Source organism: Toxotes jaculatrix, chromosome 14 (genome assembly GCF_017976425.1).
Source record: "Toxotes jaculatrix isolate fToxJac2 chromosome 14, fToxJac2.pri, whole genome shotgun sequence".
Taxonomy (NCBI): Eukaryota; Metazoa; Chordata; class Actinopteri; family Toxotidae; genus Toxotes; species Toxotes jaculatrix.
This window is the reverse complement of record NC_054407.1, coordinates 16,198,573-16,218,004: the sequence shown is the minus strand read 5'-3', so window position 1 is coordinate 16,218,004 and position 19,432 is coordinate 16,198,573. Positions and strand designations below refer to the sequence as shown.

The window sequence follows — 19,432 nt, the reverse complement described above, 5'->3', positions numbered from 1 at the left end:
TTCACCATTCTGCCCTTCCAACAAAAAGAGAAATGGGACACTGTAGTCGTATCACCAAACTATACGTCTCAATTTAACATGAGGCTAATCCCAAGAGAAAAAAAAAAACACAAAAAAACTGTAATTCATTTGAGCAATACATTTTTCATTTCTGCAAAAAGAAGTCAAAGACATGTAGCCTAGGACATTTCGAAGAAATTAATGTAACAGCAAAAGAGCCAAATTACAGATAAAAAAAAATAAGACCCTATTTTATCCAAATACTCCATATGTTTTAAAGAATTTTAATCTTTTAAAAACTGAATCACATTCTTTAAACCTAACAATCCTTTATTTATAATTTCTTATATTTAATTCCTATACCACACATCGTTTGCTCAGGAAGTTTTGTGAATAATATTTATTTTTTCCCTGTTAGTATTTGATGTTTTGTAATGTGAAATGCTTTTTTGTGGAACGATATTAGTATGATATGAAATTGTATTGTATTTCTTTTCTTTTACATTAAAATGTAATGCTTTTTCAGTTGAAGTAGTTTGTAAATTGAAACTTCCTATTACTTTTACTATTTCATAATAAACAGATATGCGCTGTGTTGTACAGTTTGTGTATGGTAGAAATAAACTTTTCAAATGGTTGTGTGGCTTCTCAAAGCTTTACTCCACCGTCAGTCAAATGTGAACCCAGTTACCTCAAAAGTCAAAAGGTATGAATCTTAGGCATCAGCATCACCTAGTGGTGAATATTTGACATTACATCTGAAACAACAGGGAGTGGTCAGTGGTGTTTGAGGTTAGAAATCAAACTTGAAATAAATCAAAATATAGTGCACACTACAATCTTTTTCAATGTATTAAGTTTAGGGCTGCAACTAAATGTTTTAGATTTTCCTTATCAAATTAACTGATTGATACTTTGGTCAATAAAATGTCAGAATGGTGAAAAATGTTGATCACAGTTTCCTAAAGCCCAGTTTGATATCTTTTTTTGATATGACCAACAACAACAGTCCAAAACACAACAATGTTGAATTTATTTTTACATAAGAAGAAAAAAAAGAAGCACGAAATATTGGTAATATTGTGTCATTTTTACTCCTAAAATAACATAAACCATCAATCAGTTATCAGAATAGTGGCCGGTAATTTTTCTGCCAATCGACTAATCAATTAAGTGACTAAATTCTCCATTCTTAGCTCGATTTACATATTTCAGATAACGTTTTATCATTGATAAAGACCAAAAATGGCATTACCTTCAAAGTGAAGTACATTTGAGTTCTCCTCTTATTTTTTTCCTATTGTATGAGGAGTGAAACAAATGACAGAACCAGGCTTTTTATTAAACTTGTTTAATAAACAATTGTTCCTGTTCCTATCATTGGCAGTAATGATGTTACTCAGACATACAATTAAGTTTTTCAAATCAAATGACAAAAATTTGTGGCTTTGTTTATATTGTCTGCTTTTCTGAATGTCTTTGTGTTTTGTGGGAACTTATGACAGTTATTTTACACAATTTTATGACATTTTATAGACCAATCTCTGAAGTATTTATTTACAGACGTTCAAGTGGGGAATAAGAGTAACTATGTGCAAGAACAAGTTGAAACAGAGGCAGATTGTGTGGCAAAATTAAACCCAAGTTAAATCTGTGGTGTAGTAACAACACATCATTCAGGATATGAAGCTGTTAACTGACACTCAGTGCACCACAAACATATTTCCTGCTGTGCCACAGACAGTCATGTCTTCCTGTAATGTATTTGCTGTGTGTGTTGAATGCGAGTGTTACAGATATATAAAGTAACCTAAAGGCCACACACATACCTATGCATACACACACACACAAAATGTTAGGGTGTGACCTCAGCTAACCCTGCTGAGGTGAACTATCTGTTTATATTTATAATAAGAAGCAAGTGTGGCCAAATCTAGGATCCTGCTTTTGTGTGCAATAGTGCAATAGCCTAGTTTTTAAAAAGTGATATATGTGTATTTTTATGAAGGCCTTCGCTGAGGACACTGAGTATTCTCAGTATTCGATCGTAGAATGGCCTGAGGAGTTATACGTGATATGTCTTCAAATCTGTGATACTTTTTGATTCACCATCTTTAAATTTGACTATTTTAACACATACAATATGGACTTTCTGTGGCTTGTTAAAAGCATTTCTTAGGAGGTGTGAGACTTCTGACCTCTGTATTTCTAAAATCCATTCTATGGACCTGGTTTCATGTGACACATACTAATGATGCTAAAAACAGGTCAACAAACGTGGAGAGAAGATCATGATCTTGAGCTTGATGATTCATTAGTCAGGCCTCTTAAGGCCGTGAGTGACATGACTAATGATCCTGGATGAGTAGGTATTCAGTTACTAAAGAGACTTGAATGAACCCAAATTAACCACTCTGCATCCTGGCGTATTCTGTACTTTTAATAGTTTGTGTTCATGTAAGTAGGGCTCAATATCTCTCAGTGTTATGCAATTAAAACCACCCCCTGAGGAAGTAAACAAATACTTCACCTTAGGAAGACATGCTGCAGGGGGGCAGCAGCTCACACCGCAAAAGGTGTTTTGCCACAAGATGTATTTACTGTAACAGAAAATGAAATCAACTCATTCTCCACTTTGAATTGAGTTGGTGGATCTCAGGAGCATGTTTTCTCTACCAGCCACTTCGGCAACTGTTCACCCAGAACATTTAGTCCTGCAGAAAAAAAAAGTTTTTGGTTGGAGATAACAGAGAAATTACATGTAATCTATTAAATACTAGTTTACTGTCCTTTCTAAGAATTAAGAAAAATACAGGCAAACAATCAGTTTTGCCTATAACTGTGCCTTTAAAACACCATATGCATGTTTTGCATGCAATATCTTCCTCCTAAAATAAGTAAGCTAGAGTAATATCAGAAGATGAGGTGAAGTGAGGTCTCTGAAACCTTGACTATATGTGTTACAGAGCAAACTACCACTGCAGTACAAGAAAAAGCTTGTTTAGTGAAAGCCGGCCAGCCCAGACCTGCTTGCGCCTGCTGACCACCACTGCTTCCTTATTAAACCTGGTAATCATCCATTCCCACACTTCCAGAACAGACCACAAACCAAGTGCAGGCTAAATATAGGGCTTTCCTTAAGGGAAATATGCAAGGTTACAAGGTGGGCGAAGCTTTCCAGGATCATCCCAATTTTATATTCTCTTGTTAAAGGCAGTGTTAATGAACCATACTGTTATCATAGCCATATTAATCCTGAACTATTTTCTTTTCCTCTTACATGTTTTCCTTGGTGAGATTTCACCAGTAATGAGAATGTGTTTATTACTTAAGCCACCCAGTGACCAGTTTAGATAAACAGAAAAACAGATAGAGGACATTGTTAAATATGATCTTTCCATTTAAAAAAGCTGAAAAAAACATGAGTTAAATTAGACTGTTTTAGTTAAAGAAACTACAAAACAAACTGCAGTAAAGTGATGCCAGGTTAATTGTTTTTTTTGCGTTAGCAAACAACATCTGTTCTCTGTATTGGATGTAATTTCTTTCTGTAACGCAGTTCATTAAAAATTACATTTGACCACACTTTGACTCCAAAACACTCCAAAAAAAAAAAAAAAAAAAAAAAAATGTGGGCTGCACAAAAGCCACAGTTTGTACAACAGTTTGCAATTAGTTCTTCCACCTTTAATCTATTAGATAGATGGTAAAAACTAAGTCATTCAAGATGCAACAAAAGAGGGCATTGTTGGATCTTTAAACTTTTCAATTACATAAAGTAAGCGTGCAATATATAAAGACATCAATATGTTTTCTGTCATGGTTCAATTTAGAAAGCTGTCAGTGTTTATTCTCAGTAATTGGTGTGATTTTCTCTGTAGTGAAGTACATATTTTTACCACTCCTAACTATAAAACTATTCCAAAAAGGCTACAGTGAAAAGAGCCTTGATACTGTATTGCCATTAGTATTGTTGAAGCTTGATAAGATTCAAAATAAACAATAGTGAAATAGATAGAGGAGCATAGCTAGTAGAGACTGAGCAACATTACGTGATGTACTTCAACATTGTTGGAGAGGAGCTTTCAGTTTCAATTAATCAATTAATCAATAGGCTGTTTGTCTATAAAATGTTTAAAAAAAGAATAGTGAAAAATATCTGTTAGGTTCAGATTCCTTGTTTGGTCCAACTAACAATTCAAAACCCAAAGATATTCAGTTTACTATCCAAGAAAAAGCAGAAAATATTCACAGGTGATAAGTTAGAGCCTTCTGGAACTATTGCTAGAAAAAAAAACGATTATTAAATTAGCAAAATACTTTGTCGTATATCGACCAATCAATTGACTAACTGTTGCAATAGATAGATACCCAAAGTATTACCAAAACTATTTGACTGTAACACAAAGTTCTCTAAAAAAAAAAAAAAAAAAAAAAGATTTTCTACAATATACTAAAACAGACAGATGAATAGATAGATGTGAAGCAACAGTGCTTCCCTCTATCGACAACGTTTTAAAACCACGTGACCTGTGTTTACATCCTCTCCTCAGCTGTTTCTTTCTTCTCCCACTTCGACACAGCGGCTCGTCCTTACTACTTTACCTTTCCCAACCAGCTAGTTAGCTCAGTTAACTAGTCCTCAGCCTCTACGGGAGGCAGTTCACGTCTCAAAGTCAAAGTGACTGTCACTGACCGTCGCATTGCACAGTGCACCCAGTTTCAAGGAGTGAGTTAATGCGACACGGCATTGTGAGTATTTTTAATTTCTTCTCAGCTAACTGCAGTTTGTCTGTGAGTTAGCATGCTGTGTCTTCGGCTAACTCTCTGGCTAACAGTTTTGTTAGCTGTTATTTGATGTGACACGCCAGAGTTGGTGTGCTGTGTGTTTGCTAGCCGTGTAACGGCAGGATAAAGAGGCGAGCTTACCTAACCTGCTTTGTCTATGTTTTGATGATGGCGCACTCAGGCCCACAGAAGCTAGCGTTAGCCAGGTTAACTTTAGCTCAGATGCCGCGGTCCCACGCCACATACGGACTTAACACGCTTCACTCTCAATTTAAACCATATCACTTCACCATGTCAACGTGACCGACGTTTGTAAAATACATGCATTTTTTGCGCAACCTCGTCTTTCATTTTGAATTTGTGTACAAGCTGCTCATGCGGAGACTTTAGCTACATCAGGCAGAAGGGGCTGCGAGAAATCAGTTATCTTTTCTGTCTGTTTTTGCTATTGTTTTTTTTTTTTTTTTGGAATCGTCCTCAGCATTTATTAAAAACCCTGCAGGGATGACATTTCTCATTCCTCTTCTGAACAAACCGGTTCAGCTAGTTGCTGCTAAAGATTGAGGTTAATCGCACTGCAGAGAGCTGGCCAGCAACTGCGTTTTGGTCGACAAGTGGGAACAAAAGCTGGATGAATGCACAAATACACACGCACACACATAAACATATACACACAGTCTCTCTCAGTGTTTGTCAGCTTGTGTGTCATGAATGCTTGAGTCGCCGTGTGCCCCTCACAGATGTGGACTGGCAGGATTAAGGAGCAGCCATGATTAATAACGCTTGACAACATTTCATGAAAACGCTGTTGTTGTTTTGCTCCATCGTCACACGCAGTGCGAAGAAAGTGTCCTCGCCTCTGATTGGCTGACAGGCTGCCGTCTGTGTGGCAACTGCAGCACGTGACCAGGTGCACAGCTGATTGGCTTCATCAGGTGTCAGTTGTGGGAATTTAGGATCATCTGTGATCACCGCTGCATGTAAACTGAGTGACCAGAAAAACAGGACCACCTCCCTGCCGCCTTACTTTAGTTGTATCTGGAAGTTATGATTTTAAGGTGTTGCTAATATTTTGGTACAGTTAGGTCGCTTTCATAGCATTTAATCAAATCCAGATTCACTTACCAAATCCAAGTCCTTTCAAATAACTTATTCAGTCTAATGAGGTTGAGTTTTCATTTGCACGTAGCTAAAATTACAAGCAACTACAAGTCAAAAATTCAGTTTGGATCTGATATCACCTGTTGTTGGTCAGGAGGCCAGAAGCACCACCATTTTAGTAATAACTACTAAAATAATCATCATTAACATTAATTAAGCCAGCCTAATTATTTCTCACAACTAGTAGCAACAAGCTGAAACTGAGGGGAGTCGCAGAAGATATGAAAATCCTGACTGACACTGATTGTTGTGACACACTGACTTTACACCAGATTTTTTCCCAAACTACTTGATCCAAAGTAATCAAGGTCCTGATTTGAGCTCAAACTATTGGTTTGATATGCATAAAAAGTGTATTCTGGATTTGAAGCTACTATATGTAACTTTTGTTTTCTAGTGTTTGTTTTGTTGAAATATGCCTCAAAACGTAGAGAGGTGCTGTCAAAGGCTTCTGTGACCCAGACTCATTGAACAGCCTGGCAGCAGTAAAGAGATATTCCCTTCTAAAGTTTCTGAGCAAGCGTGGCCCTTCTAGCCAGTCAGAGAAGGCCAAAGTCAGGGGTGAGAGTGTGATTGTGCCTCTGGTCTACCACTTCTCTTCTCACACCAAGGCTTCAAGTCAGTGTCAGCTGCTGGAAGACAAAGCTCACAGGCTGCCCGGTTCCTGCTGTAGCTGAGACAGCGAATGCGACGAGGATATAGGTGAAGCAGGTGCAGTTAGGGGGACAAGAGGTGCAGCTGATGATTATTGTCAGTACTGTTTAATCTGGTGATTGTGGTGATTATTTTCTCATTTGGTCTATAAACTGTATCAAATTAGTGAAAAATGCACCTCACATTGTTCTAAATCACAAGGTGATGTCACCAAGTTGTTTGTTTAGTCCAAAACCCAAAGATGTTCAGTTTACAGTGTCACAGAGGGCAAATAAAATCATCAGATCATTTCAAATGTGTTAAAACTGTTATTCTGAACCATCAACATGATGACAAATCCTGACCTGAGAGTCTGCTCATCACACATCAGATAAAGTAATAGTTAGATAAATTAATTGCTGTTTTAAAGATGTGTTCAGACTGAAAGCGAACTTTGTGATTGTGTAGAAAGTCAGAGGCAAGATGTAAACAGTTTTGCGTTTATCTAGGTTCCACAAACTGAGGGAATGACATTGCTGCTTGAGCCAAAAATGTTTTTAATTTGAGCCAAAATTTCAAACGTATCCCAAAACTGTATGACTGCTCTTCTTGAATACACAGAGACAGCTGGAGCAAAGTTAAGAGGATCCAGAGGAGAATAAGAGAACCCACTGGAGGTCTGGTAAAACTTGAAAATCTGAGTTGTTTCACACAAACTCAGATGGCGTCTGTTCCTGCTGTTAGCCTGGCACAACAAGTGCCTTTACTGTCACATCTCTCGGCTGTTTGTGGCTAATTAACACAGAATCTAGTGGTCAGATTCGCTTAAATAAATAGTGATGCAAATACACTTTTAATTAAGTCTGAAATCACCATGAGATCATTACCACTAGCTTGAGGATGGAGCCAGAGAAAAAGCCTTATTACTTCCTAAATCAAAAGGGTTTATCCACTGCTGAGCATGAAAATGTTCAGAGCTTTGCATGGCAGTGTTTCTTATATTCTCGTCTGAGGAAGATGCTAAAATAAGGTTCATTATGCTGAGTGGCTCATTAAACTCTGTGTCTTGTGTTGTTGTGGAAATGAAAAAATATTTCTGGATATGATAATACCATTAACATTACCCAAAACTGTGTAAGTGAAAAATAAGACATACGTCTGAAATGGCAAAATAATTTTTAAATAGAAATTGGTCTTATGTAGTGTATTAAAAAGACCTGTAAATGGAAGTTATGCCTCACCCTTATGTTTATTCATGTCAGTAGTATTACTGTTGTATCATAAGGCAGTATATTGCTAAGTTGATTTTTCTTTTCTCCTGCCTCTAAACCTTTAATAGTGTAGTGGTGGAAAAATGGCCTAAGGTCGTAGGGTCAAAACAATTAAGGGGCCTTTTCCTTTTGGGAGCATTAGCTTGCTACAGTAACTACCTGCTCTTAAGAATATGTAATAAGGGATTATGTGTAAAAGGTTTGCCTTGGAGAGGTCAGAAGGCCAACAAAATCCAGTGGATTCCTCCTCTTGGGAGCAAGAATACATGCAGAAAATTTTATAGTGTTCCACTTTTCAAATTTTGTGATATTGGAGATTTGAACTTAACTGTGGTGCGTGACCAAAATCATGATCAATTAATAATTTATATTTCCATGAATATCTACTGTGGATTTAATGGTAACTGGGTCATGGTTAGTTTTGAGATACCTTGTCACTGAATAGTGTTAGACAGGTGGAACATTTTCACTTGTGGCAGCATTAGATGAGGACTCATTACCCAGATGAGGCGATCATCAAATTCATTGGTATGGCTTTGCAGCAAAACACCTGAGCACTGTGCAGAGTGAATGTTGGTGTAATTTGGTCTCATGCTTCAGTGTGAATTTTACATGCTCACATTTTTTTGTTGTAGTGAAAATAGTACACTGACATTCACACCTGGCTCATGAAATGTAAGTTCACAGGCAGGTTTTGTGTGAAGTTAGTATTAAAAGGTAAGAAAGTTATTCATCACAAATGCAATCAGTGACCAGCTTATTAGCTACACCTGTAGAATCTGATCCAATACAATAGCTGTGCCTTAAATACTGTCTTTGCAAAGTTTATTGTTTTAGTTTTTATTGATACTCTGGGAAATGTGTAAACTCAGTTATGTGTAAAGTTGGTGTACTGGACTGCATCACGTTGAGAGGTGTTTCTCTTCTTATTTACACACGAGTGGGGGCAGAATATCAGGAACACATCTGAAAATGATACAGTCCAATACAACAACATCATCACAAACTGAGACCTCAATTCTAAAAAAATATAACTGAATCAAAACCTCTGACAGTGGTTATTATACACATCATAAAACTGGACGTTATGGCAGAACAGTTGTATTGAATCACATTAGACTGTAGAGTTAAGTGGCTGCTAAGTGTATGTTTCTCATTGTTACTGCAAAAGTAAGGCCTGTAAATTTACTATGAGCTTTATTTATACACGATTACTTTCATATACATATCATATTGGAAAAGTGCTCTGGTGTTTTGAAGTTTACACAGTAAATTCTTTTTAACCATGAAGATTAACAGTTTACCTCAAACTGTCTGCTGATCAGCACTGCGTACGTCTTGGGTGTGCTGCCCAGACAGGCCTTTGGCATTTAGTTACAGCACCAGAGTTGATCTTGTGTTGCCGGAGGATCTGTTACACGTTTCGTCATCCTGCTTGGTTCAGCGAGGTGTTCCTAACCGGGTCGCAGCAGCCCATCATGACCTGAAATGGCGTTCCATACACACCAGGGGTCAACTGAGGACATCCTGTGTGTGTTTACCACTGCATTCCTCTTTACAAGGAGGCAATTTTTTTTGTTTAGGACTAGTTTTACTATAGTAACAAATGTTATCTGGCAGTTCTTGATTTGTCTGAAAGGATTTGATGAATAATGACCTGTTTCAAGACACTGGATTATCATGGGTAAGATTGTATGGCTGTGCTCAAAAGCAATTTTCTTATAGAATACGTCCCCTGACCCATTTTTCTGTGTTTTCTTTCAACTGCAGGCAACTCAAAGGACATTGCATTACAGAGAGGGGCAGAGAGAAAAAATGGTTTAAAAATTACACTTCTGTACAATCAGTGATGGTGAGCAAATCAATGACTCTTTTTGCCTGCAAGAAAGAGCCAATGGAAAATTACCTTACCAGGCCTCCCACTACAAAGTCACCTCTGAATTTAATCTTTATTAGCTGAGTCAGATGTGGAGATGCTGAGAAGGCAGAGAGGGAATTCAAGACTTGTCTCCCTCGACTGCATCCCCAGCTACAGTATACCCAGCCACCCTGTAGCAGTGAGGGATGTTTTTGCCATCAGTGTATTTATCACATGTTTAAACAATGTGGCACTTTATATCTAGGTGTACCAAATGAAATGGCAGTGTATACTGTGAGACAACATATATATACATAACAGTGTATATTTATGTTGATACAGCAAAATAAAATTCTGTGTGCCATGATAGGGGGGTTTTATCCATATTGCCCACCCCTAATGTCAGCTTTATGTTACGTAACCCCACACTTGCCCTCTGGACATTGCAGACTCCACAGACATAAGCACTGTGACACTTGGCCAGACAGTGTCAGCCTTACAGGCCTTACACCAGGCTTTGGTTGTGACAGTGTCAGAAGCAGTCAGTGAATTCAGTCTGTTAATATTAGAGCTGCAGCTAATTATTATTTACCTCTGCCAAGGAGGTTATGTTTTCACCCGTGTCGGTAGGTTTGTTTGTTTGTCGGTTTGTTTATTTGTCAGCAGGATTGCGCAAAATTGCTTGTTTTTTCCAGCCAGCACTGTAAAAATAAAAGATATTCAGTCACTATCACGGAAAGCTAAGAATAAGCAAATATTCTTGGCATTCTTTAAAAATACATTTGAGAGACTCGAAACAGTTACTAAATAGTATAAAAATGCAGATTTTTTTTTTTTAACGTCACATATACAGCACTATACACTGCATGCAAAATTTTTGTTAGCACTGTTTCCTACTAAAACTGGATCCTATTTTAGTTTAGTTTGTGGTCTTTAACGTGACCAGTAGAGTTTTTTCGCTGCAGATATTTTGACATGTCATAGCAGGAAAGTCACAGGTAACTAATTAAATTAATGATCCAATAAACCATGAAAAATAAAAGTTTACTCTCTGGAGTCGGCTATTGCGATATCCAATATATTCATTTTAAGGCTGTCTTAATGAGGTCACAAACATGATAGTTTCAAACATGATAGTTTAATGAATACATTTTCTATAGTAAACATTTACATAAATCCAGCTAAATTATTTAATTTGGCATGTTGCAAATGCACGTCAAAGCATAAATCGCTTAAGTTTTAATTAGGAAGAAACGCTACTATGGGATAAAATGTCATTGACTCATTGAGTGGTTAATTTTTCATCAAAAGCAAACTCCCAGTTGTGGAAGAATATATATAAAAAAATCTTTACTTGCTTTTGTCAGCATCTTTACTCTGCGCTCTACTTGCAGATTTAAACAGACACGGTATCTGTAGCAGGCATATCGCCATAACATGTTTATATCATTTTTCTCAGGTCACTTGCTCCCTGGATATGACTGTTGTCTAAACTGACGCTTGAGGAGTCACAGCGGCAGGATCCTTCAGCCAGCCGTCCATCTCCATGCCACTGTGAGAAGGGATCACTCATCCTGAGTACAACTTCGCCCCTTGTGTTTCTCTTCTCTTTTTGCCATGGGGGGAGCAGTGAGCGCCGGGGAAGACAATGACGACCTCATTGATAATCTGAAAGAAGCTCAGTACATTCGCACAGAAAAAGTTGAACAGGCTTTTCGGGCCATAGACCGCGGTGACTACTATCTGGATGGCTACCGGGACAGTGCCTACAAAGACTTGGCATGGAAGCACGGCAACATACACCTGTCTGCTCCGTGTATATACTCTGAGGTGATGGAGGCCCTCAAACTGCAGCCAGGACTTTCTTTCCTCAATCTGGGCAGTGGAACCGGCTACCTGAGCACAATGGTTGGCCTTATCATTGGTAAGCACAGGGTACCCTTTTTCCACAGCTGTGGGAAACGCTCAGATGTTCTGTAGGATCTAGATAACACATTTACCTGGGAAAGTGAGTGTGTGACTACATGAATCATTGACTGTAGGGCTCCAAAAGCGAAAGATATTTAGGTTGCTATCATTTAAGACCAAGAAAAACAGTAAATTTGTGTTCAGCATTTTTACTATAAAAATGACTTCAAAGGTTAGTTGATTATAAAAAACAGTTGCTAATTAATATTCTCTCATTTGATAAAACATTTTTTTTTTCAAAGGGCCATTTGGTGTGAACCATGGAGTTGAACTCCATAAGGACGTGGTTGAATATGCCAGAGAGAAACTGGATGATTTCATAAAGAATAGTGACAGCTTTGATAAGTGAGTACATGTTTTGGAAAATACACTTTCATGAGAGCTAGATAGAAAATTTCAAACTTCTCCTTTAACAGGATGTGGATGCATTCAAACCACAGCATTAGTAACAGTTTTGCCAGCTTAGCTGCTTTGCACCTTAAGACTTTGCCTTGCAAATTAAATACATTTAAATCTCTGTAGTTCTACTCATCTAATTTGCATAATTATGTCACAGCTTACAAATGTGATGATGTGCCTGGAATAAAGAAAAAAATGTCTTCCATGGTTGTTTGATGTATTTTATTCACTGTAGTTGTTGTTATCTGTTCACAGGTTTGAGTTCTGTGAACCTGTCTTTGTGGTGGGGAACTGCCTTGAAATCTCAACAGACAGTCATCAATACGACCGCATTTATTGTGGCGCCGGAGTGCAGAAGGACCATGAAAATTACATGAAAGTACTACTCAAAATTGGCGGCATTCTGGTGATGCCTATTGAAGATCAGGTATGTTCTGCAAGCCACCAGAATAATATAGAATCAACACATGCTGATTGCTGTTCAAAATGCTAACACATGAGGGAAAACAAGGTAAAATGGCTTTGACCTGCAAGACTGGTTATGCAACCTTCACATGCATTATTGAGCCACAACTGCCCCTGGATTTGAGCAGCTGTGTAAGGAGCACACACAATAAATGTTTTATTTAAAATGGTGGATGTGTGTGTGTGTGTGGACAGACTGTGTGCCATGTAAAACGGCATTCAGGATATTTTGGGATGTTGGTGGAGAAAATGGATGGCAAAAACTTTTCCCAGTAAGGAGGGTAAAGATCTTGACCGGCTCACGGTCAAGGATTTTGGGCAATTTAAAGCATTTAAAGGAATAAAGGAGCTGAATTGAAGCAAAGCCTGGCTTAGATTTGATATTGTGACCCAAGGTTTTGATGTTTTATGTTGGTAATTATTAAACCAAGGCCCAAATACAGTCTAAATTGAGTTCAGAGGGCAGTGTTCTTAAAAGATATCAATCAGATATGTCATACTGTGTTTTTAAAGAAGGTAAAAGTCAGTGGTGAGAATGAAAACAGTCTGCACACTTAAGAATCATGGTGGGGAGAATAATTAAATATAATTTTGTTCAGGGATCTCGGTAAGATCTAAACAGCATGAAACAGCTACAACTCATATCCCCTCAGGCCATGCTTACACTAATGCAAACAATTTTCCAAACACATTACATTTCTCTTTGTTCTGGCCTTTCATCAGCGCCAAGCTGACGTTCTCCTCCTCCATCTCCGCCAGAGATTTTTTTTTAAAAATGGCTCTCCAGAGTGAGAGTGGACACATATGGAACATCACACTATAGCGAGTAGTGTAGTGAGTGTTACAGTGCTTAATGTAGTACTTGTATGGTGCATCAGTACACTAGTGATAGCTGTGAATGGATGAACTTTACTTCAAGACCTCCACAGTATCTGCTTTTATTACTGGACCTGTAGTGTGCCACATGAATGCTCCTCAAGCCATTAAACCTCCAACCACAACATTTAAACACGTACATTATTACCATGCATGATGATTCCACAGCCTCATGTGGTGTAATGGTGTTTTGATGATTGTCATACCGTGCACTGGTAATTACTTTTTAAGGCCTGATATCTGTTATCTGCTGAGAGCCACCTCTCACGCTGCAAGCCGCTCACACCAGCAGTTTGATGTTTTATGGGCCGAACGATTCATCAGTTGATCAATAAAATAACTGGCAGATTAATCAATTATGAAAATTGAAAATAATCATTAGTTGAAGTGATTTTTCTGTCATCAGAGGTATTTCAATTCTGTTTATACCATTTGAGGTACTCCTTTAATATCTCTGGCAGTACCAAGCCAGTGTTTCAAATCAATCACCAGACTAGAAATTATTTAATGATAATATTAGATTTTTATGAAGGAATTATAGCTTGGAAGTCTTCCTATTGGATTAGTATAAACTTTCAATTTTTGACCTTTTTTTCATAGGCGTCTGTGATCAATTCTGATACTGTCTGTATGCGCTTGTGTTTGACAGGCTTGTTTTTTATTTCTTCTGCTGGACTCAGGTCTCTTCATCTCAATGAAACTAACAGATTAGATTTTGATTGATTTCTGCATTAGTTTGATAAAGTAATGTTATTTGTCAGGTATCAAAAAACAGATATTTCTGCCTCTCTTTATTAACACATTCTGAATGGATTTTTCCAGGTAATGTATTATATTGTAATATAAATTGATATCAGTATAAATGTACATATATCATGAAAGAGAATTTTATCTTTATGACCCATCCCATCCATTTGTACACCTTTGGGATTGTTGCCTTTGAAAAGCCCAGCTACTTCACAGTCTTTAATCCCACTGCTTAAAAAGAAAATTGAATTAATGTTTGATGCACCTATCTGATGTGACAGCATATATGCAAATGTAAAGAAGAGTATATTTCTTCTCTAGGGGCATGTTTTTTATCTTTCTCTGGTTGCACAGTGCGTATAACTCTGCCACCCATAATGAATCTTTAGGTGTGTGAATCTCATTTAATAAGCAAGTACCGTATTTATGCAGAGATGATTGCTTCAGTGTATTGTTGGCATCGGAGAATGAGATGTAGAAACAAATCCACATAAGAGTAAAATCTGTATTCAGGTGACAAATTCATAAATAAACACAATAAGTAACGACAGGTGGAAAAATATCCACACAACTATTATGTAAATTTACCTGCATCATGTGTGCAAACATAGACACAATAGAAAAAAATATATATTTATAAACACACACACATACACATACATATAGATAGATAGATAGATAGATAGATAGATAGATAGATAGATAGAAAGAACTGTGGTGGTTGGGGCCCTTCTTCCCTAATGTTATACAGTATTTTGTATTTTATAAGTGTTCAGTGTTGAGTTCAGGTTTTGTCTCTTTATTCAGCTGACCCAGATAACCAGGACTGGTCAGTGCACATGGGAGAGCAAAAACATCTTGGCGGTGTCCTTTGCCCCCTTGGTCCAGCAGAGCAGAGCTGATGGAGAGAAGCCTGATGCTGTCCAGCTGCGTAAGTTACTCCGCCTCAATAAAACAAAACAAACAAAAAACCCACTTCGAGTCTTTGTGTTTATTATGCCTGACCTGCCTTGAAGTGTAAAGCAGGCAATCTTTTAAAATCACAGTCCATTCAAAGTGATGTGATGAGATGATTCCTAAAGCAATATTTGCTCTGACATATGAAGCTTTCCCTGCAGCTGTTTGATAGAGCCAGTTATTTCCTTTCCTTGAAATACTGAGACACACTTTTCTCTTAGACGGCCTCCCTCGTTTATGCTGACCTAGTTGAAGGGTTGGTGCAGTTGTATGGATTATTCTTATTTTTGTGGTGCATTGCCCTGAAGGACTGTGTCATCTCCGTTTGTCCTCAGCCCCAGTGACTGTCCGCAGCCTTCAGGATCTCTCTCGGATCTACATACGCCGCACTCTCAGAAACCTGGCCAACGAGGACAGTCAGGGGAAGGGGATGATGCAAAGAGTCCCCCAGAAGCGCAAACGCAGGCGCTGTCGGCGGCGACGCATCAACACCTATGTTTTTGTAGGCAACCAGCTGATCCCCCAAATGGTGGAGAGTGAGGAGGAGGAGCACGCTGAAGAAGAACACAAGGAAGTGGAGGAGGAGGAGGAAAGAGACATTGGCGACATTGAAATCCTCAGGCAAGTGAACGTGTTGAGAGACCAAATAATGGCTTTACCGCTGCCTGAGTCACTGAAAGCATATTTGCTGTATTACAGAGAGAAATGACTGATTCCCTCGATGTCAGTTCTTAATGGGTGCAGCTCTTGCTGAAATGCTTTCCTTTGCCCTTTTCAGTACAAATGTAGCATTATTTCCATTAAATCTTGATGACAAAACTGTAATGGAAAGAAACGTCATAGATAATATTGGATAATAATGTTATGATTGTCATGACCTGTTAGTTTTTGTTGACATTTTCTTTTGATTTGTATATGAAAAAAAACAAAACATTGTAAAAAGTATACTAAATGGACATAGTTTCAGAAACCCGTTTTGAGATTCAGATTTTATCACAACATGTCAGGACTTCTGCAGAAGTTTGCAGATTAAAAATTGTATAAAAAAAAAAACAAAGTTCTTACTATATTTGTTAAAATATGATCATGCTAAGATGAAGACTTTTATTGCACCTTTTTTAGAAGCTTTAACTTGCTCTCAGTGTCTGGCGATTTATTGATGCTGAGAGGAGCAAAAGACACTGAAAGGCGAATAAGGCCACATCCTCCCATGTTGAGTTTCAAGAGTAAGGCACTCTTGCATAATCATGACTAGGGCACTTATGTCATTGCTCTTCTGGATATTTCATTTTAGGTCAACATATTTTGTACCTTCCTATTACAGTATAGCATTGAGAGACCAGATTGGTTCATAATTTTTTCTACAGGGCACCTTTTAATGTAACTTTTTCTACAGGGTGCTTACATACATACTTGTGTTTTCTCAATTTGCATATGAGTAGCTGACATCCTACTTGGTTTGATAAGGTGTTGTATGCCCTGTCCTCTCCATGGTTTCCTTTCCATTGTTAATGCAAATAACAAATTACTTTCATTAATCATATCAGAGGTTTAAAACAATGATGAAACTGATTACAGGTGTTAAATGGTGGTGGACATTTTCAGCTTTTTTAGACGGATCTGGTGATGGGGAGAAGTTGGTCGGTAACGAGTACATGCATGAATACACTGTATATGTCTTGGGTGTTCCTGACTTTGCTTCACATCTTATGATTGGTCACTGGAGGTGATGTCCCAGGTGATCAAGTGTGAAAATGTTTTGACAAAAGAAATAAAAAAAAAAAAATGCATTTAAGGATAATTAATGAATTAGATGGCCTTGAGACAAATCTCAAATTCTGTATAGTACTGCGTTTTTTTTTGTTTTTTTTAATACCAATGCAAAATCAGAATCGCTGAGGATTTTGAAGCCTTTTGTATTCTGGACTGTAGAAGTGTCCAGCAAAGCACCTTAATCTGCAGTCCTCAAGTGAGAAAAAAGGTGCCATTTTTTGGCTAAATTTGTACTGTGGACTGAACTTACTGTAATGTAAATCCTCTTTAATCAAAGTACAATTTGCTTGCAGAAGTTCCCTGATAGTGATGGCTTTTTAAGTGCCAACGTACCCCATCACATTAGGATTTCTGTGAGTTTCCTGGCACAGTAAATTTAGCCCAAACAACAACATATATTTCTACAAAAAACATTCCATGGTGAAAAAAGAAAACAGCACATCACTGATAGATGTCACACTTTTGAGTCATGCTTTATCGTCACAGACTTGGAAATTACTTTGAATGCATAATTTAGTATTCCAAAAGCTGAGTTGAATGTTGTTGATATTAATTCTATTCAATATAAAAGTGATATATATGTATTGTTATCATATGATTCTGCATACATACTTTGCATTTGGTTTGTTGTAGCGCCCTCTTGCTGTACTGTATCTTGACACTGGGAACTCTGTAGATCAAAACTCCACTGCTGTCTGTTAAATAGATAAGATATATTAGTGCTATAGGTCTTCATTTTGTTCTGGTGTAATGAAAAAATATTTTATTTGAAAACGGGCTGATTATTCTATTAGTAGTTTTTGTGTGTGAAGAGGTAACATTTATTTTCCGTACTTTTTTCTTTTTCTTTTTTTTTTACATTCATCCGAAAGCTTTGCAAGTAAGCAATAATGGAATAATTTCTCAGCTTATAATTACCAATAACAGCATAGTCCCATTTGATTTGCGTAGTATCCATTAAAGTTCACATGAACAATTACAGGCATGCAACAGTTTATATACCATTATCGAAGATAATTGCTAATTAGGAAGCACATTAAGTATTGAAAGCAGGGGACCTACAACCTCGACTCTCAGGTCACGCCTTGCACCAAAGTTAATGGGACTGTTGTGATTTCATTTAATGTGGGCAAGATTCAACTACAGAAATGGCACTCGTTAGTCATAACCAATTCTGTGCTCTTATATTAAGTTAATTTGTTGAGAGCCAAAACAGTTCAGTTACTTTTTTTATCAGAATCAGGCCTAGGTTGATTTCTCATAGTGTGTGCAGTTCATTTTGAAAAATGTGTTGTTTTTTCCGTAAATGTTTGGCACAAAAATAAAGGTCAGAATCACATTATGCTTCTTTTGATCATTGTAACTCCTCTTTTTTGTGTCCTACAAGGTCGAACTGTGATTTTAACATGAATACTTTATTTGCAATATAAAAACAATCTAATGATATCCATGATATACAGTCAGTAGAGTGTATTAAAGTAAGCTACATATGCTCACACATACTATGCATACTCAAACACTACGTTTATTTAAAAATTAAAACTGTGTGTGTGCGCGCGCGCGCAGTGTTGGGAAGGATACTTTCAAAATGTATTCCGTTACAGAATACAGAATACATGCCCAAAAAAGTAATTTGTAACGTATTCCATTACATTACTCAATCTGAGTAACGTATTCTGAATATTTGGATTACTTCCGCATTGAATTGCATTTTATAAGTGTAGGAATGCATCCATCAAATCCTGCTTATTAAACAGCACTGTTCTGTGTGTTCTTCTGCTCTGTCTGAATGTGTTAGGTCCAAGACACCCTGAAAGTGCAATATATTATCATTTTCTGAACAAAGACTATGGTATGTTAACACAAAAGATGTTTTGCTTGATTAAAAAAGAGAAAAATTGACAAAATTTCCCATTGTTTATTTCCTCAGCAGAGAAAATAGAACATTAAATAACAAAAATTATATTCATCAAGTTAAATATAACATTTTTTTACACTGAGTGACTGAAGGTAGGTGTTGCAAAAATCTAACCGCTGTGTAAGCTAAAACATGCTAATTTTAGCTGACGTTAGCTAACATGTCATACAGGGCTAGTGAGACTCCTTCAACGGCTCTGGGGCTAGTAAATCAACAGTAAAGTTGCACATCAACTTAGCAGGTGATACTATAATTAAACAGCAAGATGACCAGTAAAACTACAGTAGACGCGAACCTCTGGCGAATTAAAAAGAAAAAACGAACTTTTGAAGCCTTTTTTATGACATTTTAATGTTTTCCGAAAAAATGACTTTTTTTGTCCGATTTTGACGCCTTACTATACTATGATGTTTTTTATGACATTTTGAGGTCAAAAAAAATTTTGACTTTTTTTTGTCCGATTTTGACGTCTTACTATACTATGACGTTTTTTATGACATTTTGAGGTGAAAAAAAATGTTGACTTTTTTTGTCCGATTTTGACGCCTTACTATACTATGACGTTTTTTATGACATTTTGAGGTGAAAATTTTTTTTGACTTTTTTTGTCCGATTTTG

At 37.2% G+C, this 19,432-nt stretch overlaps 1 protein-coding gene across 2 annotated transcripts; it reads left to right on the top strand.

Moving 5' to 3' along the window:
• Positions 1-4,540: 4,540 nt before the first annotated feature.
• pcmtd1 (protein-L-isoaspartate (D-aspartate) O-methyltransferase domain containing 1) lies at positions 4,541-18,243 on the top strand. Of its 2 annotated transcripts, XM_041055434.1 has the most exons (7): positions 4,541-4,752; positions 9,624-9,705; positions 11,171-11,635; positions 11,922-12,024; positions 12,334-12,505; positions 14,974-15,097; positions 15,459-18,243. In XM_041055434.1, exons 3-7 carry the CDS (start codon positions 11,329-11,331, stop codon positions 15,830-15,832), a joined length of 1,080 nt encoding a protein of 359 aa, XP_040911368.1. In that variant the 5' UTR covers positions 4,541-4,752; positions 9,624-9,705; positions 11,171-11,328; the 3' UTR covers positions 15,833-18,243. The 2 variants fall into 2 exon arrangements, with proteins under 2 accessions (XP_040911368.1, XP_040911367.1); XM_041055433.1 differs by lacking the exon at positions 9,624-9,705.
• Positions 18,244-19,432: the final 1,189 nt, after the last annotated feature.